Below are 24,117 nucleotides of genomic sequence, written 5' to 3'. Positions count from 1 at the left end.
CCTTTGTGAAAATTGATATGCAAGTAGTTTTTGATCCTTTGAACAACTTTCAATTAATAATAAATGTCAATTTCCTTTGACTAAAGTGTTCAAATTATGCTCTAAAGTTAGAAAATAAAAATCCGCGTGTTAGTATTGTTATGAAAAATGTAAATAACTCCAGGCAGACTGATTGTACCTTTATGAAAATTGATATACAAGTAGTTTCAGACCCGCTGAACAACTTTCAATTAATAATGAAGGTCGATTTTCTTTGATCAAAGTGCTTAAAATACACTCTAAATTTATGCAACAGAAAAAATAAAATTTGCAAGTTAGTATCATTATAAAAAATGTGAATAACTCCAGACGGACTGGCTGTACCTTCATGAAAATTAATATTCAAATAGTTTTAGACCCATAAATAACTTTTAATTAATAATGAATATCAATTATCTTTGACTAAAATGTTTAAAATACACTTTGAAGTTAATAAATAAAAAACAAATATGTATTCTGAGACTTTTATTAAAAAAGTTATAAAAAAGCATATTAAAGTTAATATTGTTAGTTAAAATGTTTAAAAACTGCGAATAGTCAAAGTTTTACAAAGTTTTAATAGTGAAAAAAGAGTGGTGGAAAGGTAGTGGAAAGAGTGAGTGTGGAGGATATTATGAGTAAACAAATAATAAAATAGTAAAACTGATCACGTCACATAAGTCACGTGGGGTGAAAAAATTTTCTGGCGATACTGGGGAAGATTATTTCATCACTATTATCTTGTGGAAGCAAAATCTGTGGCCACGTGATGTCTCTGAATGGTCTTGATTATGTAATCGATACGAGATCTTACACGTGATTTACTCTTTCATCACTATATAATGTGTCTACGTGATTACATATTTAATCATTTCCTTCTATATTTTATCCTCATTCCTACAACGAAAAAATTTTTCATCATGGAAACTAAATCAACTAAATCAACAGAGTCAACAGAGTCAAGGTTACTTAGAAAAGCAAAAGAGGAAATGATAGCTTCTTTCAATATAGCTGCAATAAAACAATGGATCGCAGACGGAGAACCCTTTGAGGAACATGATGAGGTTTTAGCGTTTAAAGAGTATCATGGAATTACAGAAAGTAAGTCTACCGATTTTATGTTCTAATAATTTTGATTAACAAACCAAGTTTAAACATTTTTTTTAGAAACCGGAGACGAGTCAGTTAATGCTGAGAGAGCTGGAAGAGTTGCTCACTCAAAATCAAAAAGTAAGTTTACTGATTTTATTTTAACCAACAAAGCAAAAATTAAGCGATTTAGCAATTTTTTAAGGAGCCGGAAGACGAACATACATTAACGAAGGAAGTAAATGTTTTAATGGAGGAATTACTAACAAGAATTCCTGGAAGGACAATCTAAATACCAGGCAGGCAAGGCATGTTCCTGCTCCCGCCAAAGGAATCCAAGCCTGTAACAGGATTGTTAACAGTAAATATAGTAGTCAAGATACTCGATCCCAAAATATTTCCGGTTCAAATGAAATATCTGGAGGACATGCTTAATTTTTTGCATTATACAGGTCAATTGAAGGAAAGGTGTTAAGGAGGTAATTAAAGAATATAAGAAGAGAACAACAAAACTGCGTAATATAAAAGTTGGTGATATTAGAACATTTTATTTTATTTAGAAAATTATAATCAAATTCTGATCCAGAGCAGTTGCTTATACACAGAATTCCTTAATATTTTCTTTACAAATAGTCAGTATTTACTTGCTCAAAGCAATCAATTGCCTTAAATGTAATATTTGCTTTATAAGTACTTGCTTTAAATGTATTGAATAATGTCACATATCCAATAAAATCAATTAATAATTGCGCATTATAAAAAGGACATGTATTTGAATCTCCAAAAAGCCATTTTAATGTAGAATTTTCGCCCTCATTACGAGAAGTTGTTTGTATACTAGCAGTAAAATATCTATTTGTAAACGTGCGCGCCCAAGATTGTGGATTACATCCTAAAACTTTCGTTAAATAGTCCTTAGATTGTAGATAATTCTGCAATAATGCATTCCATCTATGTATTGTTAATAAATATAATAAAAGTAAATACAATGAATAAACAATAGATGAAATCTTGTAAATATATTTATAGTGTAATGTAAATACTAAATACAAATAATTAAACAATAATCGTAAAATAATAAGTGAAATAAAATACACAAATAAGTAAAATTAATTAATAGAATAATAGATAATAATTAATCTTTAAATACAAGAGAAAATTTTTATAGAATTTTACAAAATATTATATAATTGAATATCAGAATTTTGAAGTCAGTAGAAATAATAATTCCATTACTTCAAATTGTATAAAATTTATATACTATAATTCAAATACTTTTCGTTAAATTGTTCTTCCCTTAAACTATTTCTTGCTTTATAGAAATCCTTCATAAAATCATCAAAATTAGAACTTAGCTTTCCTTTTAATTGCTTCGGTAAGTTTTGGCTTATATGCCAAATGCAATGCATGTGAAAAGTGTTCAGAAATTGTATTGTTACCACAGCATTAATTGCAGGATCACCATCAGTTACAAAAACCTTTGGTAACATACCAGTTACTTCTTTTACACATTGAAAAACCCATTCGTAGGAAAGTTGTGTTTCATCATCAACAATTGCTTGTGCTACAATTTGTGTCTTTAAATTATTGTTTGGAGTAATAAAAAGAGACAATGGGCGATTATATCAGTTAGTTTTGTAAGTGTTATCATGCATTATCACGTCATGATATTGCAATCACAAAATCTGTTGCTCAGGATTCATCCAAAAAAGATGGGTTAATGAAGAAGTAATTGGATCAAATTTCATTGAAATTATCCATCATGGATCCTCAGTTTTTTCATCATAAAGCCTTTTTAATAACATTCCCATATCTTCTTTACCTGGTGTTGATTTGCATCGAAATTTACTGATGGCATTATAAAGATCCAGTCAGTATATTCTTGTCTTAAATTTTTCTTGAATAATCTCACTCGGTATTTATTTTTCACTGTGCGGCATGTGCGCAGCGCACATGATCAGAATTTTGCGCACACCTTTTTTAGAAAGGATGTGCAGCATGCGCACAAAAAATTTTGAAATATCCTTATATGATCAAAAAAATTATGGTTAAGCTCTTGATAATGGTTATCCATCTCCAGTTCTGTTAATGCGTAAATAATTTTTTTCATCATTTTTATAATAGGCGTTTGATCATCTTTATTTATACGATGTTTTGAATTATACAACCATCTCCAAAATGCCTGGAATATGTGAAACGTGCACAAAAAACGTATTCCCTGCGGCTAACAGAGCTCTAAAGCGTTTCATTCTGCACTTGAGTCATCTGTAAAGAATACCATAGGTCTGACTTGAGGTCCTCGTCCATAGAATGTATGTGGGAAAGAATATTCTTTAGTAAGTTAAACTAATCGTTAAGAATATTATTATTATAAAAAAATTATAATTGTCGGTAAAAGAATTATAGGAAAATTATCTACTCCCTTTTCCAATGTTATCTCTAATTCATCTAATGTAATTAATACTCCAAGCGGTAATGCACCTGCTGCATAGCTCATGTACAAAAGTATAATTGAGGTGTTTAAAGAGTCGAATGAAGCAGAGGAGTCTACATAGCAAAGTTCTCAGCTTGCAGAATTTTTCGTGAATACGGCATATTAAACTGGTCATAATGTAAAGAATGAATACCTTTCCGGCTTGCACATCATACTCTTGCATAATTGCTCTGTCATTATTTGAACTGTTATAATTGTCAATTACTTCTGTTAGACGTTCGAATATTTTCTTGCCATTATGACTTTTGAGAGCATTATTACGGTACTTGTAGAAAGTCTAATGACATAACCATAGTCTGGGTTTATAGCTCGATCTGCAAGTATTTCAAGTAACTCTTGATCACTTTCTGTAATGTGGAGTCCATCTTTATAAGTATATATCGCTGAGACTGGTGAATACCCATCTCTAAACAACTCTAGAAATCTTTCATGCACTTCTTCTTTAACATGCTGAAAACTTAAAGATTCAGATGAATCTCTGTGATTGATGCATGATAAAGTTGATTTCAGTGGATGGATATGTAATTCAAGACGCCAATTTTCTAGCTGAATTTTGATGCTTGCACTACAATGGACATTTCGTATTCTAGATGATGAATGTGTAAGTTTAGTTTCACAATTACCTTATTTTTTTTAACATCATTTCCATGTATACAATGTCATTTTTCTCTTAAAAGCACTTTTTTTCCCTTTACTCTGTATCCCTTTGTTTGTGGCATAGTTATTTTAGAATGAGATTCGAATGCTTGAAACCATTCATGAGCCTTTTCTTTGTCAGTGATATTTACAAAGGCTTCTAATTCAAATTGCGGGATTAAAAAATTCTCAAAAGTTTGATATGATGGTAGCTGATTAAACTTTTTGATTAGATATGAGTATCCTGATGGAAGGGCTAATTTTAAAAGATCAGGTAATGAATTTCAAACTAAAATCTAAAAAAAATAACGATGGTAATAAATTTAGTAACAAGAAAATATTTTAACAAATCGGATGTAAATCAATAAAATTTTGTAATATATTTATACTAGCCGTTAATCTGTTGTTTTGCAACAGTATACATACATATAAAAAAAGCGTGACCTGCATGTAATAATTAATTCTGGCCAGAATTATGTGATCGGTGCAGAAATTTCCTTTTATGGAGTATTTGTGAAACCAAAATTCTCCTATTTTTGTGGAAAGCAAAATTTCCTTTTTTGGAAGTTGGTATAATGTCACATGATAAAGTGCCCAATAGGAGCAATATTACGCAATTCAAATTTATTTATATAGAGTAGTTTAAATGTTATGGTTACACATAAAAACAATTATTATATAGTATAGATATAGATATAGATATAGATATAGATATAGATATCAGTCACTGAAAATGTCCCCAAAAATTAAAAGCAAATTTTTTTTAATATGTTTGCCAATCTAAAAATTTTAGTGTGGCATTGCCTTCAATTATATAGCATATATATATAGTTAAAAGTTGGCTAAAATTAGTTTTTTCAATTAAAATCGCCAATCAATAAATCATAATTTTGGCCAAATTTTTCTTAATTTTGGCCAAATTCGTAATGCCGGCCTAAATTTTGTTAAAATGAAAAAATGTGAGTCAAATGTAACACCATATTTACACAATGTAACGCCTTTAACTTAAATAATAAAGGTAAAACTCCATGACTGCTTTTACAATCTTATTGAAAAAAATTTCACAAAAGAAGTCGTTAAAGGGTTGCATCTTTCAGCTTCATATTACCTATTCTTAGTGATTAAAAGAATTGTAAACTTCAATATCATAATATTATCACACTTTTCTTTTACCATTTATTTGTAAACATGATAGAAGAAGAAAATTTTGATAAAATTAGTGAGTCTGAAAGAGTATATTTACAATATTTATCAAATTTTATAATTTGACTAATTTTAAAAAGTTGATAATAGTAAAAGTATTTCAATAATCATCCAATTTTAATAAAATTTAATGTACAATTATTTCAAAAGGTTATAAAATAGTATGTAAAATTTGAGAATATGTTATTTATAGAATCGTTGAATAAATTTACTGTTACACAAAAATGCAGATCATTTAGTTAATATGTAAAATACTGATTGATATTTTGAAATATTTTATATAATAATATCTACTAAAATTTTGCATACTGTTTTATAACCTTTAAAAGTGATCATATATTAAATTTTATTAAAATTGGATGATTATTGAAATACTTTTACTATTAATGACTTTTTAAAATTAGTCAAATCATAAAATTTAATAAATGTTATAAATATATAAAATATTATTTTACTATAATATGTAATTTGCAATTAAAATTATATTTACACAAAAAAATTGGTAATTATTTATGTAAACTTTTTAAGTTTAATATTGGTTAATTTTTGCAAAAATCATAAATTTTGAATTTACCATAAAATTTATTAAGAAACCTGCTTTATTTCTTAAGTAACCTGATTCCTCATAAAAAATTACATATATTTATATATTTAAAAATAATACTTATCTTTTACTAATAAGTTGCATCTGAAGGTTGAAATTATAAAAGTTAGCTTAATATAAATTTTTTATATAAGTATTATATTAATAAAAAAAAGTATTTAAATAAGTAAAATAGACCCCAAAGAACAAAATATATAAAGTTTTTATAATATACAACTTAAAAAAAATTATGTTATATAAATTATAAAAAATCATTATTTATTAATAATTACGAGAGAAATGAAATTTTCACTGATTGATATGTAATAATTAATACAATAATAATATAATTTGATAAAGCTTATGTTATTATTGTTTTCTATACTTTTAGAAATAAACTATTTGTTATTTAATTAACTAAACAAAAAATTTAAATAAAAAATATATATTCTGAACTATGTGGTTTATGTATTGCGCTTCAAAAGCTTCATAAAAAAGTAAAACAAGATGTAAAGGAAAGAGATGGTGAAAAAGAGATGGTTATGTCATGTGAATTGTTGGCAGTGTGAGGTGTAGCACAGCTGCGCTACACATTTTGCCACAAACCTGGTACACAAAAAAAGGATGCGCATGATAAAATGTATGACAAGACGTGATATTTACAAACTGTCATATATTACATGTATTTACAAGCAATATTTATTGTGATTTATTACACGTGTTACACTTTGTTTGTATTATATCAATTTTATTGGCTAATCAGTTAGGGGTCACCATAGTGACTGAGGTTGCCAACTACATTTTGCCTATAAAGAAACCCATATTTTTCATAATGGTACTAACTTTCAAAATTGTTTTTTCATTTATTAACTTCAAAGTGTAATTTCACTACTTTAGTCAAATGAAATTGACTTTCTAAATTAATTGAAAATTGTTCAGCAAAGTCGAAACTACTTGTATATTAATTTTTATGGGTATAGGTATAATATATATGGAGAAATCAACATTTTTTATAATGGTACTAACTTTCAAAATTTTTTTCTGTTTACTAACTTTAGAGCATAATTTCACCACTTTAGTCAAATGAAATCAACTTTCTAAATTAATAAAAATTGTTTAGCAAGGTCAAAATTACTTATATATTAATTTTTATGGGTGTAGGTATAATATATATGGAGAAATCTACATTTTTCATAATGGTACTAACTTTCAAGTTTTTTTTTCTGTTTATTAACTTCAGCACGTAATTTCACCACTTTAGTCAAATGAAATCGACTTTCTAAATTAATTGAAAATTATTCAGTAAGGTCGAAACTACTTGTATATTAATTTTAATGGGTGTAGGTATAATACATATAGAGAAATCTACATTTTTTATAACGGTACTAACTTTTGAATTTTTTTTTTTGTTTATTAACTTCAGTGTGTAATTTCACCACTTTAGTCAAATGAAATCGACTTTCTAACTTAATTGAAAATTGTTCAGCAAGGTCAAAACTACTTGTATATTAATTTTTATGGTATAGCCATATAGGTATAATACATATGGAGAAATCTATGTTTTTCATCATGGTACTAACTTTTGAATTTTTCTTTTTTCCATTTACTAACTTTAGAGCATAATTTCACCACTTTAGTCAAATGAAATTTACTTCCTTTATTAATTGAAAGTTGTTTAGCAGTATAAAATCTACTTAATACTTGTAGGATTTATTCCATTTTTTATAATAATACTAACTTATGAATTATTGTATAATATATTATTACATTTAAACTATATATTTTATATAAATATTTTTATTAATAAAAAATTATTAAATTTAATAAATTATGTAATATAGGTGAACTTTACCTTGGGTGAATTTCACCACCGGTGAGTGTTAAAATCACTCATTAAATATAATTTTTATTAATTTTAATAATTAATACAAGATCTTTGCGGTTAGCAGAGAGTTGAGAGTTGAGGTTAGTTATCAGAGAGATGATCAAGTTAATTATGTTTGGACGAGTTACTTTATTTAGTGAATTTTTTTTCATTGATTTTTAATTTATAATTAAATATAATTTTATTTTGATTTGTAATTTATTGATACTAAATCTTTACGGTTAGCCAGAGAGTTGATTAAGTTGGTGAGTTAATTTGTTTAGTGATTTTGAATTTCTAATTTTAATTTTAGTAATTTGGATTTTTTTATATAAACTGTTAATTTTTTCCTTTATTTATTTTCTCAATTTATTGAAACGATCTCTAAAACAATGGATATCTCTAAAATCATTTCAAATCTTGTCAAATATATTCTTACTAACAGAGAGGTAATGTGTTATTTTTCACACGTTTGGCCAATTAAATATACTATTTATCTGGTTTTATCTATTTTAGGAGTATATGGTCCTTTCCAGTCAGATCATATAGGCGAAAAAAAAGTATGTTTTTTAACCACGAAATTTGCGCCATTAAATGATATGTTATCATAATTTTCGATTGATCGTCAGTAGATCAAATTTTAATAAATTACATGTGAATATCCCATTACAAATTGACAAGTGTCTGTTACCTCCCTATTACTTCATATGACATTTTTTTTTTGAACTTTAAAACTCCCTATTTTAATGAACGAGACTTAATAAATTTCGAATTTTTTTGATTTGAAAAGTCTTATAGTAAATATGTTTATCATTAACTGGTTTTTTGATGTTTTAGCGACTTTGGGTATGTAGAGTGACGAATTTTTAATAGCTTCTTTTACTTTTCATATTTATAAAAAAATCAACTTTCTTTATATCTTAACAGGACTTGTTAATAAAAATGCAAAGATTTTATTCTTGGGCCTAGACAATGCTGGAAAGACGACTTTACTGCATATGTTAAAAAATGATCGTTTGGCTACATTGCAGCCAACGCTACATCCTAGTAAGTAAATTATTGGTGATGCTGCGTAATAAATGCCATTAGGACGATTAAAACATGTAATTTAATGAATTCAAATATAATTAATCGGATTGGCTAATTCTTTTTTATTTTATAAATAATATAGCCTCAGAGGAATTATCCATAGGTAACGTCCGTTTCACAACTTACGACCTTGGTGGCCATCAACAAGGTAAATATATTTCAATAGTTAGCGTAGTACAACTAATCAAGTACAAGTAAATATAATTTGTCCTCAAATTATGATTTTTTGTAATTTAGCACGCCGTCTTTGGAAAGATTATTTCCCAGAAGTGTCTGGTATTGTGTTTATGGTAGATGCTGTAGACCGTGAACGATTTGCGGAAAGTAAGACTGAATTAGATGTAAGTGGATATACAATTACGAATGACCCAATTAATTAGATTAGGATTTCTGTATTAACAAAAATTTGATTTATAGGCCCTTCTTTCTATTGAAGAACTTTCAACCGTGCCTTTCCTAATCTTGGGAAATAAAATTGATGCAGTTGGTGCAGTATCCGAAGAAGAATTGAGACATGCACTTGGATTGTATCAAACAACTGGAAAGGTTAATATTTTTTCTCAAGAGTATTCTTAATATTTTGTACTAATATTCATAATATAATTAGGGTAAAGTCATGTTAAAAGATATTCGTCCTATTGAAGTTTTCATGTGTTCCGTCGTTATGCGACAAGGATATGGTGACGGTAAGTATGGAAGATTCATGTTGTGTATTATTTTTCTTATATTTTAAACCTTTTTTCCATTTAGGTTTTCGTTGGGTATCTCAATATATGTAAAGCATAATTGTCTTATTACTATAATCAATGCCGTTAGGCTAAACGGTACTATTTCCCTTAATATCATACATACGAAAAAACTTTTAATTCCTCTTTAAAAAACTTTTAATATCATTTATTTTGCTAATTAAGAAATATTATGTGTAAAGAACAGTTTAATATTTTTAAAGAAAATAAATTTTTTTCTATTTTTTTTTCTTTCTTTTTTTTTGGAAAAATAATTAACTTGAATTATTTTCTTCGGTTAATGTTATTTTATGAAGCTGAAAGGATTATTTAATTAAACTTTATTATACAAATTCTTTAGGAATTATTCATTACATCATCAATATAATAATTAATAGTACTGTAATAATTTATTTATATATAATGACAAATAGAATATTATTATTATTTTAAGAACATATGATCTAATATCTTACCCAACTTTGTGGATATATTTGACCATAAACTTTCAAATATTCAGTACGTAAAGGAATTCTAGGATCCTTGCCAAATTTTCCACCAATGACAAGTAATCCAGCAGTTAATATACCAACTGATGTGATAATCAACCCATTTCTTAAAAGACGGTCTTTCTTTTTTACAGAATCAGGTTGAAGTTTTTCGCCATTTTTCTTGGACAAACAACCCCTCAATATTTTGTAAGCAACTGGGGCACCACTAGTAACATGATAAGCAGTTAGACCAATTAAAGCAGATAAAACAAAATATGAAGAGCGTGGCCATTTTCGAAGACAAAGTGTAATATAAGTAGCATTAATTAAAGAAGAATCACCAAAATGACGTTTAGGTAAAATACGGTTAACATAAGAATGACCAAATACAAAAGGAATTAAGATATAACCAATTGTATGATGGCTTGGAAGTAACGAACTCAACGCTTTTGTTATATAAGAACCAGAGATGGTTCTTGTAGTTTTAGTCTTGATTTTTTGTCTTACAACTACTCCTCGTTCATCCGTTTCGTCCGTAGTCATTCTTTCGACTTTTTCATGAATTTCTCCTGTAAGAAATATTGCATCTTGTTTTTTATATTTCCAATAAATTTTAATACTACGTTTTGCTATACCAGCAGCTACATGTCCGATTAATGCTCCAAATACTACTATTGGTTCTAGGAATTTATTTTGATAATAAACTCTACCAAATACAATCGTTTTATTTGTTAAATCTATACCGCCGATAACAGATAAGGCTGGTGCACTCAAATGAGTTACAAGAAAAGTGCCAAAAACTACGGCAGTTCCTGTTTGAACTATTGTCAGATACTTATATACTTTTGGTATTGTAACACGAATAGCAGATTCATTTCCACTACTTTCACCCTCATTTGAACTTGGTTTAGATTGTGACATTATGAACTATTATAAAACGTTAAATGAAAAGGAAGAACAAAAGTTGGAACTTAAGAATTTTTTGAATTCAGGGTGTTTTAAGTAGTACCATTTTCATTCTGTGCGCATATTGGCGTCAAATTAAATCTTATTTTGATTATCTTTAATCGATGATTAGTTTTTTAAAATCACATGACAATCGTTAAAAAACACAAAAGTCGCGTCTCTTTCGGAAAATTTTCTCTCTTGGGAACCTATTGAAGGTTGATTAGTGAGACCTTTCAAATTGCGTAAATTACATAATACCTTATGTGCTCGGTCGGTCACTATTATACTATCACCTAAATATTTATATTATAAATATTAAAACTAATAATACTTCTAGTTTTGCTTTTTATAATTTTAAACTAATAAAAATTTGTAATTAGGGTCTCGCAAATCTTGTTTTGTTTGTATATCTTGATTTTTTCATTATCTTCATTCATTATTTTTTAAGTCAAAAATTCATTATTTCATTAACAAAAAAGATATATATTTAATTGCACATCCGGGAATTATTCCCGCGGATTTTTTTACATGTGGAATTCCTCATTTGGAATTTAAAAGAATAGATTTGTTTGTCACTTTATTAGTACTAGGTTGTAGTTGTAGTTCTTTGTAACATAATAAACAAACGAACCACTTATAAACTTGCCTATTCGTTGTGACACAATTGAACTCCGATGAACAATTCTTAATAAGGAGAACACAAAATTTTGAATTACACCATGGTAATACGAGTGCTGATATAACTGCAATTGTATAGCTTTTTAAAATGGTCCAACCCATATTGATTGAACCACCGGAAATTAGTGGTCATTTTTTGCTGTCAATCCAAAATCTTGTTTGTATTGTAAACCCTACTTTCGTACTTTTTTTTGTTTTCTTGCTTTCTTTATTTTCCACGGCCTACCACATTCCTTCCTGGTGAGTTTTTTCTCCTTTAAAGAAGATATACAGCAATTTAGATCTTATTTAAAACTAAAAGAATAATTAAAAGGATTGTTTATTTTTTCATAAACTTTAAAATTTTTTTGTTGTTGTTGGACCATAATCTTATTAAAAGTATTTGAAAGTGAAATAAAAAAAAAGATTGGTTAGTTTTATTTCTACTTTAATTATCTTTATTAAACTTGTTTAAATCTTTTCTATTTCGCAAAGTATATGTTACACAGGGTTTTCCGTTAGATCTCTACATCTTTCATTACGATCAAGAGATAATTTATTCTTTGGAATCTTTATTATTATAGACTTTTATACTTCACTCATATTAACAATACATTTTTTTTCTTTAATGGTTTATAGACATTAAATTCGATAATATCAATTATACCATTACCCCTTATACCATAACATACACCGTCTACATATAAATAAATACATATAATGCATAGACATAAACAGATTGGAATGCAAGAAACGAAATATCGCCGGCTGGTGGAACTTAATCAAAGACTTCGTGAGGATCTAGATCGTCCCCGAGTACGAGTTAGTGAAGCTAGTACTAGGTAGGATAATTATCTGGGTGGAGGTATAATTGAATTGCTTCGAGATAGTATTAGCGGGGATGGAACATATATCAATTATTTCGTAACTAATCGTTTTAATTTATCGCCCACTGGAACGTAGTTTAATCCGATATTGTAAGAATACTAGGGACTTCCTAGTACCATCTGTTTGGGGACCAGTTGATAAACGAGATGATCCTTACGCACCATCCGGTGGTGGTTGCGGTGGCTGTACTTGTATAATTATGTAAAAAAAAAGTCCCGTTTGGTAATATATTAGTTCAATGGGTTTATTAATAATATTTTTTTTAATTTTTTCTTCACCAACAACATTTTATATTGTATTACACATTCTCTCTTGCATAAGCTCAATATTATTGTATCTTCTTTACTAGTAATGACATCAGGGAATTGGTCATAAAGGGAGGGTGCATCCTTTCAAAAAGGTCGTAACTCCTCCAGTCCCCCTTCAAAAAAAAATTTTTTACTTTTACATGTGAGTTACGTTCCTTCCGGAAAGGCAATGTACCTCTCTTTTAATATTACATTGTATAAAATATAAAGGAAAAATAATATATATTTATATTTGAATTATTATATGTTATTATTTAATAGATCTTTTTGATGCAAATTTTCTTTTTATTTGAAAAAAAAAATAATAGAATTGGTTTTTAGAAAATTGCGATAAAAAAAGGACCATTTCATAACATTATTACCGTGTTTGATCCAAATCCTTTATAATCATGCATCATTATATTATGTAGTTTAATTATTATGCTAACTTTTCCTCTTGCTCCTAATTTTATATATATATTGACATTTTACTTATTTATTCATATTTTTTATTTTTTTGTATTAATTGGTTTGTTATTTCTTATGGGTTTTATAGTATTATGCTTTTTCTTCTTACGGTATACCCCTTCACATTATATTGTTGTAAGTTTTTAACATGATTCTATTCATCTTTCATTATTCAGTTATTTAGTTATTCTCTTTCCTCTTATCTCTTTAAGAGCAAGAGGTATTAGATCTTGTTCAACTACGATAGTTAATTTCATGCATATATTCCCTTATCCTCTAAATTATGATCGTAAATGTGATCCTATATAAATTCAGAAACAGTAGTATTCCTCTCTTTTTCTTTAATAATCATTGCTTTATTTATTTTTTGTATTATAAAAAAACTTTTATTTCCATTGTTGTTTTGTTACATTATATAAAATTACATTTTTCATAATTAAAATGCTGTACCTTTTAAATTATTTTAATTTAACTGACCAATAAAATCGCATTAACAAAGTAACATCATGCACAATTGCACGGCCCGCAAAACATTTCGCAAATCAGATATTCTTTGATATTCCATGATCATGTGTTTGGAAAATCAACGGTTTTTCTCCCATCGTCTATTGTGATTTTTTTTTTATAACCATATGGAATATGGCAAACAATGAACGAGGTGGAACAATACGCGAATACATTGATGCTCGCAAAAAAGGAGGAATGACATGGTAACAATCCATGTTTCTCTTTTTTCCAATAAAACAATTTTTCATTAAGTTACTCATTCTGTGTCCCTTATTGCAACCCAATCTTGCCTTATATTGTTGGTTTGCTATTTTAATTTTTCTTTTCTTCGAGGGACGAATTTCGTAAATTAAAATCAGAAGTTGATGGTCCACAATTTTCGGAATATGACCTAGCTAAATATCGAAAAAAATTGGATGAAGAAAGAGAAGCCAAACTAAAAGGATTAGGTAGTTCTTTAAATAAAAAGAAAAGAAAAAAACATAATCATTATCGTCATCGTTCTTCCTCTCGTGATCGTAATCGTGATCGTGATCATAAAAGAAGACGAAGTAAAAGTGAAGAAAGTCCTACTAGAAGTCCCGTCGAAAGAAGAAATTTTAGTGAAGATGAATATTATAGAAGCGATGAAGATGATGAAAATTATGAGAAGCGTAATCAACATCGAACAGATGAAAAAGTTAGAGGCGAGCGTGCAGAGAAGGTTGTTATCAAAAAAAAGTTTTTTCATTCTCGTAAGAAAATTTGTAGGCCATTTCTTAGTTCATAATTCTAACGAAGCTTTTCTCGCATGGGTTTTATTTAATAATTAGCATAAACACCATGATCGGAAAAAACATGATAAACGCTTAAAACGTAAGAGTAGTAGCATAGAATCAGGTGCTTATGAATCTGCAGCAGATTCTGAAGATAAAATGGCCGATGAAGATAAGAAGCATCATCATCGCCACCATCATCATCATCATCGGCATTCTCATAAGGTTGGTTTTTTTTCTTAAATTTTAAAATTTTTAATAATATTAATCTTGTTTATTTTATTAAAAGAAACACAAGAATAAACATAAGATTCATGAAGAGCATAGAGGAGATACTCCTGTGCGGTTATCAGAATTTCTTAAACATGGAAGTAGTAGTTCAGATGAATAGTATTTTTTATTTATTAGGTTTGATTACTTTCTTTTTCTTTTTTTCTTTTTAGTTTTTTTAATTATTTAAATAACTCAATCCTATCTCTTGTAACAAAAACAATTATCGCTAATTATTAATGTTCATACATAAAAATTTATCTTCAAAAATTTTATTAAGAGAAAAGATTATAGTAAATATTATTTTATATCCAATGATGATTTAATTATCCTACCTCGATGATTAAAAGTATTGAAGGAAGGGCGCGTATCAACTTTGTCAATGGACCTTTTGAGAGAAAATAAAATAGTATTTTTTTAAAAAAATTAGTTAATAATCAATATAATAAAAATATATAAAAAAGTTATAAATCAAAGTCTAATTACTTTTTCACCATTTCGCTTTTCATTAATATTGGTTTTAAAGGACCCGCTACTAATATTACACTAATTGCAAAGATTATTACAGAAAAAAGACATTCGACTGTAATCTATTTGATAAATAAAAATTAATTTTTAATCGAGATTTAAATAAATGCTTATTATAAAACACTATGCAAAAATACCTCAATTGGCATATCATTTGCCTTTTCAACAGCTTTTAGATACGACAGATCTAAAAAAAACATAGATTAATTTAATGATTTCTCCAGTTTGTTTTAATAAAAGATCTCGTTTTTAAAAAACATACGTTCATAAGTAGAATATGTGGAATGAATAAGTGTAATAAAGCCTATCCATCCCAGTATTTTTCCTATTAAGACTGTTGACATAATTTAAATTTACGTGAAGGCTTTAATTTATCAACCAAAGGATTATAATTTTATAATTAAAAAGATATCGAGGAGGAAAGATCTGCGAAAAAACTTTTATGCAGGATCATGCCCGTTTGAATGTTACACCATTCATCCCTGATGTTAATGATTAACCGCGAACTGCATTAATTATCACAATACAGGAATGTGACAAATAAATGATCCAAGATTTAAGTCCTGATTGGCAAAATGGAAAAAAGTTATTAGATGGTGTAATTGATTAGTTATCCTTTTTTTAACCTTGAAATGTTTGAAAAGACATTAACAGACTTAATTCGCGGTATTCGCACTAATAAGAAAAATGAGCAAAAATATATTGCTGCTTGCCTACAAGAAATTCGTCAAGAGGTTAAAAGTAATGACCCTGACGTAAAAGCAGTAGCTATTTCGAAGTTAACTTATGTACGTTCGGTCAAGTTGTCATAGTGAGTTCGTTAAACTCGTGAATTAAAGTTTTTTTTCGTGAGCATGTTTTTGATTTAAAAGAAAAAAGTTTTTTAAATCAAGAATTCTTTGCTCATAGCTTATTAAACATACTAAGTTATTTCTTGATTTCTGCCTGTAGCTTCAAATGCTCGGATATGATATGTCTTGGGCGTCATTTCATGTTGTTGAAGTTATGTCCTCGGCAAAATTCCTTCAGAAACGAATAGGATACTTAGCTGCTACACAATCATTTCGACAGGATACTGATGTGTTAATGTTAACAACAAATCTTTTGAAAAAGGTAAAAAATTTATTGTTTTTTAATGATCGAAAATAAGCTTAGTAAATAATGTGTTTAATTTAATAGGATCTTGCTTCAGGAAATCATCTTGAAGTAGGAGTTGCACTTAATGGCTTAGCTCATATAGTAACACCAGACCTTGCTCGTGATTTATGTCAAGATTTGGTTTCAATGCTTAACCATTCTCGTCCTTATGTGAGGAAGAAAGTTGTTCTCGTTTTATATAAACTTTTCCTTAAATTTCCCGAAGCTCTGAGATTAAGTTTTCCAAGATTAAAAGAGAAACTAGATGATCCTGATCCATGTATGTTGAATTTGATATTTTGTATGATTTTAAAATTATTAATAATTATTATTTTTTTTATTTATTATACTTCAAAGCGGTTGCATGTGCTGTTGTAAATGTAATATGTGAATTGGCAAGGAAGAATCCAAAAAATTATTTATCACTTGCTCCACAATTGTTCAGTATATTAAATACATCGACAAATAATTGGATGCTTATTAAGATTATTAAATTGGTAATATATCGAAGATTTTAAATAACATTTTAATTTATGTATTCAACAATTATTCAACAATATAAATAAATACAAAATTTTTTTCAGTTTGGAGCATTAACCCCACTTGAACCTAGACTCGCAAAAAAATTATTACCACCAATTACACAACATATCCAGACAACACATGCCATGTCACTGTTATACGAATGTATACATACAGTCATAACGGGTGGAATGCTGAATTTGGGTGGAAATTCCGATTCATTGGCTGCTATGTGTGTAAATAAGTTGAGAATATTTCTGGAGGATACAGATCAAAACCGTATGTATATATATAACAATATGTGTTATTATTTTGTGTGATAGAATTATTAAATTCTAAATTTTGTTTTACTTTGTTCTGTCAAGTGAAATATGTTGGACTTTTGGCATTAGCTAAAATTCTGCCAACTCATCCAAAATTAGTTTCAGAACATAAAGATATCATTTTAAAATGTATTGATGATCCTGATATTAGTATTAGATTACGCGCTTTAGATTTAGTTGTTGGCATGGTAAGAAATAATTTGGAAAATCATTTATGTTTATATAATGTTTACTTACTTATTATTTCTATATTAAAAAGGTTAACAAAAAAAATTGTACGGACATTGTCAAACGTCTAATGTCTCACCTTTTACCATCAAGTAATTCTGATCCCACAACAAGTTATCCACCTCCATCAACACTACTTGAACCCGCTTACCGGTCTGATATTATAAATCGTGTAATATACATATGCTCACAAAATTCTTATAGTAATATCACGAATTTTGAATGGTACATTGCTGTCTTGGTTGATTTGACTTACGTAAGTGGAGTAAAGGTTGGTGAAATATTAACTCAACAAATAATGGATGTTGGTGTTCGTGTTAAAAGTGTACGACAATATTGTGTTAAGACTATGGTAGGTAGTTTTAGTAGGATTTATATTTATTTAATTAAAAAATTTAATTATATTAATAATTTATTTATTCTTTAGCAACGATTGATTTCGGATGCAAATCTTTTAGAAAATTGTAAGCTACCGGATTCAAATGCCGAAGTACTTTACGCCGCGGCATGGATCTCTGGAGAATATTGCAGGTTTATTATATAACTTATATTATAAATAATTGCAACACTTTTTATTTAACGATTTATTTATTTATAGTTATTTGGAAAAGCCGATCGAGACAATAGAATTTCTTGTTCAACCTGGCGTTACCAAGCTTTCGCATAATGTTCAAGCTGTGTATGTTCACGCGGTCTTGAAAATCTATGCATATTGGGCAAATAGTCTTGTTTACAATTGGGATGATGATGCTAAACAAGAATTAATACAGATAACTGCTAAATTGAAGGATAAAATTGGAATGTTTAGTTCTTGTACAGATTTGGAGGTGCAAGAAAGGGTATATTAATTTTCAATATTAATTATGTGTAATAAGATAAATTTATTTCTTTAAATCTCATTGATACCTAAAATATTAGTTCATGCTATCATTATTTATTAGGCATATAATACACGCGAAATATTTTCTATTATCCATCAAAATTTGATTAATGAAGAGAATGATTTAAAAGAAAATGGTTATTCTTCCCAGAAAGCCCCTGCAATAATTACTGAGATTTCACCTCTTTTCTTCTCTTTTGAGCTTAATCCTGTCGCTCCTAAAGCGCAAAAGAAAGTTCCTGTACCGGAGGGACTTGATTTAGACGCTTGGATTAATGAACCATTACCTGAATCAGAAAATAATGAGAGTGAAGAAGAGGAGGAAAGTTATGGATATGGTTATGGTCAAACATTTGGTGGAAGTGGAGATTTAATATTTTCAGATGGCAATGGTGCCACTGTCGGTAGAAGAAGAAGAAGAAAAAATGGAAGGAAAAATGGATATGAAAGTGAAGATAATGAAGAAATTCGTGAAAAAGTATGTAACACGATTAATACAATTCTTTTTGATATTAAATATTATTTTATACATCATACCTCATTATAAATTGTAGCGTCGCAACGAACGAAGAGAACGTATCAAGAATGATCCATATTATATTAATGTTGATGATAAAAGTCCATTAAAAAGATCAAGATCTGATGGAAGATCTGATGGATTATCTTCACGTAAAACCGAAGAAATTGATGTAGATTCAATACCGGTGGTTCGTTTAACTATGGATGATTTCGATTTCAAATGTTAGACATTCGTTACATATTTTTCTTTTTCTTTTTAGTTTGTATATCAACTTATTGTATTAAATTTTTGGTTCTATTTTTTTTAGCAAAAAGATATTCTGGAAAATCGAGAAAGTCAAAAGGAAGCAAAAAAGAGAATCGACGATCGCCTTCACCACCATCAATACCTCCGGTTATTTATACTGACGTTGGTGAAATGCCAGAGAATGCTACTTTATCTGATGATGAAAAAGATTCTAAGAGTAATAATATTCGTCAATCAACTTGGAATATGTCGGAAAAAAATAAGGGTATTCTAGATCTTGATTATTCTGGTGTATCTAGTGTTGATTTATCGACTCCCTTAAGAGAGGATGAACATTTCCCACAAATGGCGATTTATTTAAGTCCCGAAGAAGTAAGGAGAAGAGAGGAGGAGAGATCGAGAAAATTATTAGAAGAAAGAAGAGCTAAAATGGCGGAAGAAGCTCGTTTTAATAAAAACAAGGTAAGAAATAAAATATCTACTTGAAAAAAAATATATAGATTGAGTTATAAGTTAATTTTTTCAGAGTGAAAAACCCAAGTCAAAATCTGGTTCTTCAAAAACTACAACAAAGACATCATCAAAGTCTGTATCAAAAACTAAGGAGGAGGAACCTAATAAAAAGAAGAAGGTTTCAAAGAAAAAGAATACAGAAGAAACAAACCCCAAGAAAAAGAGTAAGAAAACTAGTCAGAAGGTATTTTATCTTATCGTGAATTTTTAAATTGCCTATAATAAAAAAATTTTTTTTTTAATTTATTGTTTTTCTTTAATGTTCAAGAAATCAAAGAAGAAGTTGGTTTCTGAACAAGAAATATCCGAAACATCTGAAAACATCCAAAATATGAGTGAATCGAATGGAATCAAAAGAACGACAGCCAAGACTTTGTTAGATACAGACGATTTATATATTGTAGGTTTTTTTTATTGATTTATTTGGCAACTAACAAGTCGGAAGTTTTTTACTGTGCCTTAAATCTTTTCAATGTTAATTTAACCCTTTTTTTAGTCTTATATATTACATTTAGGAACAACAACTGAAATTACAAATGAACCACCTACTCTTATCGCTGATTTCACTATTCGAAGCAATGTATCAAATAAAAGTTTAACCGAATTATCATTTACTTTTGAATCCACATCGGACATTCAATTTGATAATGCATTATTAGAAGTGGGTGAATTACAAAGTGAAGAACAAAGAGAGATGACTATTGAGTTTAGAGTTTTGGGAATAGTAGGTGTGGGTTTAAGCGTAACAGGAAATTTAGCTTACTCAACACAGGTAATTTAAAATCTTTATATTTGCTAATCCAAAAAAAAAAAAATTCTAACTTTTATGCCTTTAGTCATCGGATGAAGAAGAACCGACAAATCACAATATACCTATCAAACTTGAATTACCGTTATCAATATTTATGCTTAATATTCCTAAAATTACTCCAGAACAATTTAAAACAACTGTCTCACAAACATCAAGTTTCCCTTTCTCTGCTACAACTCTAATTCAATTAAATCCAAGTGATCGTACTTTTGAACAAATGTTTCAAGACGAATCAATAAGATTAACAACTATAGCAACTGGAACACATGTAGTTGAAGTAGTATCTTCCGCAATAACTGTTTATGGTAAAAGTGTACAAGGGTATCAAATTGCAGGATTAGCAAAATTTTTTATTGATGAATCGGGCAATGATAATGCTAAATTCAATATAAAGGTTGAACTTAAATGTACGGATCAAGCATTTTTGGATGGGTTAATTAGAGAGATAGATAATATGTTTAATGAAACAATTTAAAGTATATTATTATCGTTTTTTTTGTTGTTAATCGGTTATTAATTGGGTTATTTTTAATTGTCATTATTTATTTTTATTTTCATTTTTACATATTAATTAAATTTGAGTCTTAAAAACCATCCGTGCTCATGCTAAAAAGTATTTTAGATTAAAATATTAGTTATTTTAAACAAATGATAGTTGTAAGAAATTCAAATTATTTTTAAAATTTACGTACAAATAAAAAAAGAAGTTTTATTAATTATTTACATCACACTTTTTTCCTACACATGTATATTTTAAAATGCAAAATAAATTTATAACTTTTCTTCTTTGACTTTAATTCCTTCCTTTTCTAATTCTGCAATAATAGGATTAATAATTTCTGGTGTATAAGGTGCCAAAACACCTCTCTTCTTAATCACACCTATTTTTTTTTTTAAAAAAAAAAATTTTAATTAACTGCATTTCATTTTTATATACATAAAAATTGTTAAAAAATTACCATCTAATATTAATTGAACAGCAATACCACATGGTATCCCAACCAATGTAGACATTGCGGATGGTCCTGGTGGTTTTCCATATTCCAATAATGTCGATGTCCAAGTTTCCTAAAGGACAAACAAAATTTATAAAACAAGATATACAACTTACACGCATGTATATATTTAATAAGTACATAAGTACATACCCTTGTGCCATCTTTTAATTTAATTTCAAATTTATGTTGAAGGATAACCATATCACGTTCTCCTTCTTCATATTGCATTTTTTCCTCTAATGTAGCACACAAAGTATCAAGTAATGTACCACAACGACGAATTGGTTTATCTGAAAATAATCCAAGCCATTTAAATCCTTTAAGAATTCTTTCAATTTCATCTTTGCTTATTTCATTTTCTGCTATAGTGGATTTGATAGCTTTCCTTAATTCACTGAAATTATTAATTTTTAGTTATTAGAACGATTATTTTTTCCGGGATAAACAAGCAAATAAATTCAATTGATTTAATTACTCTTCTGTATTGTTTGATGTATTAAGCACTTTGGCAATAACTTCTCTCTAAATAAATAAATATATATATTTGGGGGATTTAATTTAAATAATTTAGAAAAAAAAATATAAAAGAAATATTTATTTATATACGAACCCAAGTAATTTCCGGTGAATTGAAATGCAAATAATTTTGATTTGAATCATCTAATAAACCAATCTTAACTAATACTTTAACGAAATCCGTAAAACCTTGATATCTTAATGTACCTCTAACAATATTTTGAGCTTCTGGAATATTATAATATTCTTTAAAAGGTGTAGAATCCCGATTAGCGTAACATAGAAAAGCAAAAGCTGGATATATAAAATATGGTTTCGCAGATGACATTAATTCAGTTCCAGGAATTTCAACAATCTAAAATCATGTTAAATAAATGAATTTAAATTGTATAATTAAAAAGTTTTTTTTTTAATTTTAATTATATTCACCTTTCCATCTTGATAAAATTTAGCACTGTTTCGTAATGCCAATAAAACACCACGAGATGACCAACTAAATTTATATCCAAGAGGATTATTAGAACATTCTGGAGCTGGTAAACCACCACAATAAGAAATGAAGGATATAATCTAAAAATAAAAAAAAAATATTAAAGGGCTTATCACACATAAAATAACAACAATAATAATAATATTCAATTAAATTCTTACTTCTCCATCAGCTTCGTGAACTTCATTTATTGTCTTCACCGCATATAAATGATCAATACCTAAAAAAACACGAAAAAGAATATATGATTAAGTTAAGAAAAAAAACATTTCTATTTATTATTTCGTATAATTACCAGGATCGAGACCAATTTCATTTAATATGGTCAAATTTTTTTCTATAGCACTATATAAATAAATAATTATAAATTATTGAGCTTAAAAATGAAAATGAATCGTGATGAAAGAAAAAGGAATCTTACGCATCATGAAATTCTCTCATAGCAGGAGAGACATAACTAGTTGTGACCACATTTTTTCCGAATTTAATTGCAGATTTTAGAACCAATGGATGATTTGTATATGGGATCAAACTAAAGAAAAAAAAATATTGTTAATATGTACATGTAAAAAAATATCGTGGACAGTATAAGAAAGTATATCACCTAATAACCAGATCATGACGTGAAACAATCTCATCTAGTGCTCCCTCATTTGTAACATCTATTGATTCTGATTTTGCTCGAGAAAATTGTTTGGCAAGAGCTTCAGCAGCTGCAATACGTCTACACGCTAAATTCAAATTCAAATTTTAAAAAAAATTAGAATTTTTTTAAAATAAAAAAAAAATTATAAATTATTGATTCAAATAAATAATATACCGATAGTCAAATGATTTTCTGGTCTCCGTAAAATATATTCTACTGTGGGACCAGCAACGAAACCAGAGCCAAGTAACAAAATTTTTCTTTTTTTTTTTTTTTTAAAAAAAAAAATGAATTAATTCCCCGATAAATTTCTTGAATTCGAATATAAATAATTTACCTTTCCGTAGACATTTTTTCGAATTCAAAAAAATTTTCATAAAAAATGGGCTTAAAAAAAAACGATGATTCGAATTTTAGATCAAGTAAATTAAATCTAACATCAAAATATCTATTAGATTATCTCTCCAAAATGATGATCGTTTAGAAGAAATTATCGGTAGTAACACAACATTTTATTTTGTATATTTCCCAAATTTTTTTTTCAATGATGATAATTGGAGTATTTAAAAAAAAAAAAATATTTTGTTTTGGGGTTTTTTGAAAAAAAAAATGTCAAAAAAATTGTTTTTCATCAATTATTGTGTAATTTTGCATTTTTATTTATTTAGAAAATAACAAAAAAAATTCGTTAAATTTTTTTTTTTAAAAAAAAATATTTACTACTGGTAACCGATTTTTTTGGATCAGGCTACTTTTCTAAACTAATTATGCGCCATGTTATGTTACC

General features: G+C 27.9%; 10 protein-coding genes across 10 annotated transcripts; 6 read left to right on the top strand and 4 right to left on the bottom strand.

Moving 5' to 3' along the window:
* Nucleotides 1-938: 938 nt before the first annotated feature.
* Nucleotides 939-1,542, top strand: OCT59_020596 (uncharacterized protein; the record flags this gene model as incomplete). The annotated part of the gene is made up of 3 exons (XM_025329369.2): nt 939-1,119; nt 1,186-1,248; nt 1,313-1,542. The coding sequence occupies 3 exons, from the start codon at nt 939-941 to the stop codon at nt 1,540-1,542; spliced, it is 474 nt and encodes a 157-aa protein (XP_025171441.1).
* A 2,269-nt stretch (nt 1,543-3,811) lies between these two features.
* Nucleotides 3,812-4,320, bottom strand: OCT59_020595 (uncharacterized protein; the record flags this gene model as incomplete). Its single annotated transcript, XM_066149289.1, has 2 exons — nt 3,812-4,147; nt 4,297-4,320. 2 exons carry the CDS (start codon nt 4,318-4,320, stop codon nt 3,812-3,814), a joined length of 360 nt encoding a protein of 119 aa, XP_065990211.1.
* Nucleotides 4,321-8,569: 4,249 nt separating this feature from the next.
* OCT59_020594 (COPII coat GTPase) lies at nt 8,570-10,160 on the top strand. The gene is made up of 7 exons (XM_025320376.2): nt 8,570-8,733; nt 8,815-8,934; nt 9,059-9,124; nt 9,214-9,317; nt 9,394-9,522; nt 9,584-9,662; nt 9,727-10,160. Exons 1-7 carry the CDS (start codon nt 8,691-8,693, stop codon nt 9,753-9,755), a joined length of 570 nt encoding a protein of 189 aa, XP_025171442.1. The 5' UTR covers nt 8,570-8,690; the 3' UTR covers nt 9,756-10,160.
* On the bottom strand, nt 9,967-11,207 carry OCT59_020593 (uncharacterized protein). Its single transcript, XM_025320377.2, has one exon. The coding sequence runs from the start codon at nt 11,111-11,113 to the stop codon at nt 10,166-10,168; it is 948 nt and encodes a 315-aa protein (XP_025171443.1). The 5' UTR covers nt 11,114-11,207; the 3' UTR covers nt 9,967-10,165.
* Nucleotides 11,208-11,906: 699 nt separating this feature from the next.
* Nucleotides 11,907-12,504, top strand: OCT59_020592 (uncharacterized protein; the record flags this gene model as incomplete). Its single annotated transcript, XM_066149288.1, has 3 exons — nt 11,907-12,058; nt 12,208-12,227; nt 12,437-12,504. 3 exons carry the CDS (start codon nt 11,907-11,909, stop codon nt 12,502-12,504), a joined length of 240 nt encoding a protein of 79 aa, XP_065990210.1.
* Nucleotides 12,505-12,541: 37 nt separating this feature from the next.
* Nucleotides 12,542-13,106, top strand: OCT59_020591 (Guanine nucleotide-binding protein subunit gamma 1; the record flags this gene model as incomplete). Its single annotated transcript, XM_025320378.2, has 2 exons — nt 12,542-12,639; nt 12,761-13,106. The coding sequence occupies 2 exons, from the start codon at nt 12,542-12,544 to the stop codon at nt 12,888-12,890; spliced, it is 228 nt and encodes a 75-aa protein (XP_025171445.2). The 3' UTR covers nt 12,891-13,106.
* Nucleotides 13,107-14,030: 924 nt separating this feature from the next.
* On the top strand, nt 14,031-15,451 carry OCT59_020590 (uncharacterized protein). Its single transcript, XM_066149286.1, has 5 exons — nt 14,031-14,150; nt 14,281-14,650; nt 14,760-14,927; nt 14,992-15,110; nt 15,253-15,451. The coding sequence occupies exons 1-4, from the start codon at nt 14,080-14,082 to the stop codon at nt 15,091-15,093; spliced, it is 711 nt and encodes a 236-aa protein (XP_065990209.1). The 5' UTR covers nt 14,031-14,079; the 3' UTR covers nt 15,094-15,110; nt 15,253-15,451.
* OCT59_020589 (uncharacterized protein) lies at nt 15,062-15,913 on the bottom strand. The gene is made up of 4 exons (XM_025320381.2): nt 15,763-15,913; nt 15,638-15,687; nt 15,459-15,562; nt 15,062-15,360 (listed from the first exon to the last, which is right to left on the bottom strand). The coding sequence occupies exons 1-4, from the start codon at nt 15,842-15,844 to the stop codon at nt 15,273-15,275; spliced, it is 324 nt and encodes a 107-aa protein (XP_025171448.2). The 5' UTR covers nt 15,845-15,913; the 3' UTR covers nt 15,062-15,272.
* A 219-nt stretch (nt 15,914-16,132) lies between these two features.
* OCT59_020588 (uncharacterized protein) lies at nt 16,133-21,403 on the top strand (the record flags this gene model as incomplete). Its single annotated transcript, XM_025320382.2, has 16 exons — nt 16,133-16,288; nt 16,452-16,613; nt 16,680-16,917; nt 16,995-17,134; nt 17,222-17,438; nt 17,525-17,670; nt 17,742-18,062; nt 18,138-18,241; nt 18,309-18,549; nt 18,652-19,068; nt 19,145-19,331; nt 19,418-19,818; nt 19,883-20,053; nt 20,138-20,269; nt 20,366-20,641; nt 20,706-21,403. The coding sequence occupies 16 exons, from the start codon at nt 16,133-16,135 to the stop codon at nt 21,153-21,155; spliced, it is 3,759 nt and encodes a 1,252-aa protein (XP_025171449.1). The 3' UTR covers nt 21,156-21,403.
* On the bottom strand, nt 21,360-23,686 carry OCT59_020587 (saccharopine dehydrogenase (NADP+ L-glutamate-forming)). The gene is made up of 12 exons (XM_066149285.1): nt 23,668-23,686; nt 23,505-23,590; nt 23,289-23,415; nt 23,106-23,216; nt 22,980-23,029; nt 22,846-22,904; nt 22,624-22,764; nt 22,289-22,549; nt 22,154-22,200; nt 21,829-22,072; nt 21,640-21,748; nt 21,360-21,561 (listed from the first exon to the last, which is right to left on the bottom strand). The coding sequence occupies exons 1-12, from the start codon at nt 23,679-23,681 to the stop codon at nt 21,452-21,454; spliced, it is 1,359 nt and encodes a 452-aa protein (XP_065990208.1). The 5' UTR covers nt 23,682-23,686; the 3' UTR covers nt 21,360-21,451.
* Between the last annotated feature and the right edge of the window lie 431 nt (nt 23,687-24,117).

Source organism: Rhizophagus irregularis, chromosome 3, assembly GCF_026210795.1.
Source record: "Rhizophagus irregularis chromosome 3, complete sequence".
Classification (NCBI taxonomy): Eukaryota; Fungi; Glomeromycota; class Glomeromycetes; order Glomerales; family Glomeraceae; genus Rhizophagus; species Rhizophagus irregularis.
The sequence above is the reverse complement of the archived record's forward strand: the minus strand, read 5'-3'. Positions and strand labels throughout refer to the sequence as shown.

What these genes read in the sequence shown, in the direction of transcription:
- OCT59_020587 (XM_066149285.1), bottom strand. An exon ending in CGTCATGATCTGGTTATTAG is followed by an intron (nt 23,217 to 23,288) that starts GTGATATACTTT and finishes TTTTTTCTTTAG; the next exon opens with TTTGATCCCATATACAAATC. An exon ending in AATTAAAAGATGGCACAAGG is followed by an intron (nt 21,749 to 21,828) that starts GTATGTACTTAT and finishes TTTGTCCTTTAG; the next exon opens with GAAACTTGGACATCGACATT.
- OCT59_020593 (XM_025320377.2), bottom strand. Translation starts at nt 11,113, where the DNA reads ATGTCACAATCTAAACCAAGTTCAAATGAGGGTGAAAGTAGTGGAAAT.
- OCT59_020589 (XM_025320381.2), bottom strand. Translation starts at nt 15,844, where the DNA reads ATGTCAACAGTCTTAATAGGAAAAATACTGGGATGGATAGGCTTTATT. An exon ending in CACATATTCTACTTATGAAC is followed by an intron (nt 15,688 to 15,762) that starts GTATGTTTTTTA and finishes TGTTTTTTTTAG; the next exon opens with ATCTGTCGTATCTAAAAGCT. An exon ending in CAAATGATATGCCAATTGAG is followed by an intron (nt 15,563 to 15,637) that starts GTATTTTTGCAT and finishes TTTATCAAATAG; the next exon opens with ATTACAGTCGAATGTCTTTT.
- OCT59_020590 (XM_066149286.1), top strand. Translation starts at nt 14,080, where the DNA reads ATGGCAAACAATGAACGAGGTGGAACAATACGCGAATACATTGATGCT. An exon ending in AAAAAAGGAGGAATGACATG is followed by an intron (nt 14,151 to 14,280) that starts GTAACAATCCAT and finishes CTTTTCTTCGAG; the next exon opens with GGACGAATTTCGTAAATTAA. An exon ending in ATCATCGGCATTCTCATAAG is followed by an intron (nt 14,928 to 14,991) that starts GTTGGTTTTTTT and finishes TTTTATTAAAAG; the next exon opens with AAACACAAGAATAAACATAA.
- OCT59_020594 (XM_025320376.2), top strand. Translation starts at nt 8,691, where the DNA reads ATGTTTATCATTAACTGGTTTTTTGATGTTTTAGCGACTTTGG. An exon ending in TGATGTTTTAGCGACTTTGG is followed by an intron (nt 8,734 to 8,814) that starts GTATGTAGAGTG and finishes ATATCTTAACAG; the next exon opens with GACTTGTTAATAAAAATGCA. An exon ending in GCGACAAGGATATGGTGACG is followed by an intron (nt 9,663 to 9,726) that starts GTAAGTATGGAA and finishes TTTTCCATTTAG; the next exon opens with GTTTTCGTTGGGTATCTCAA.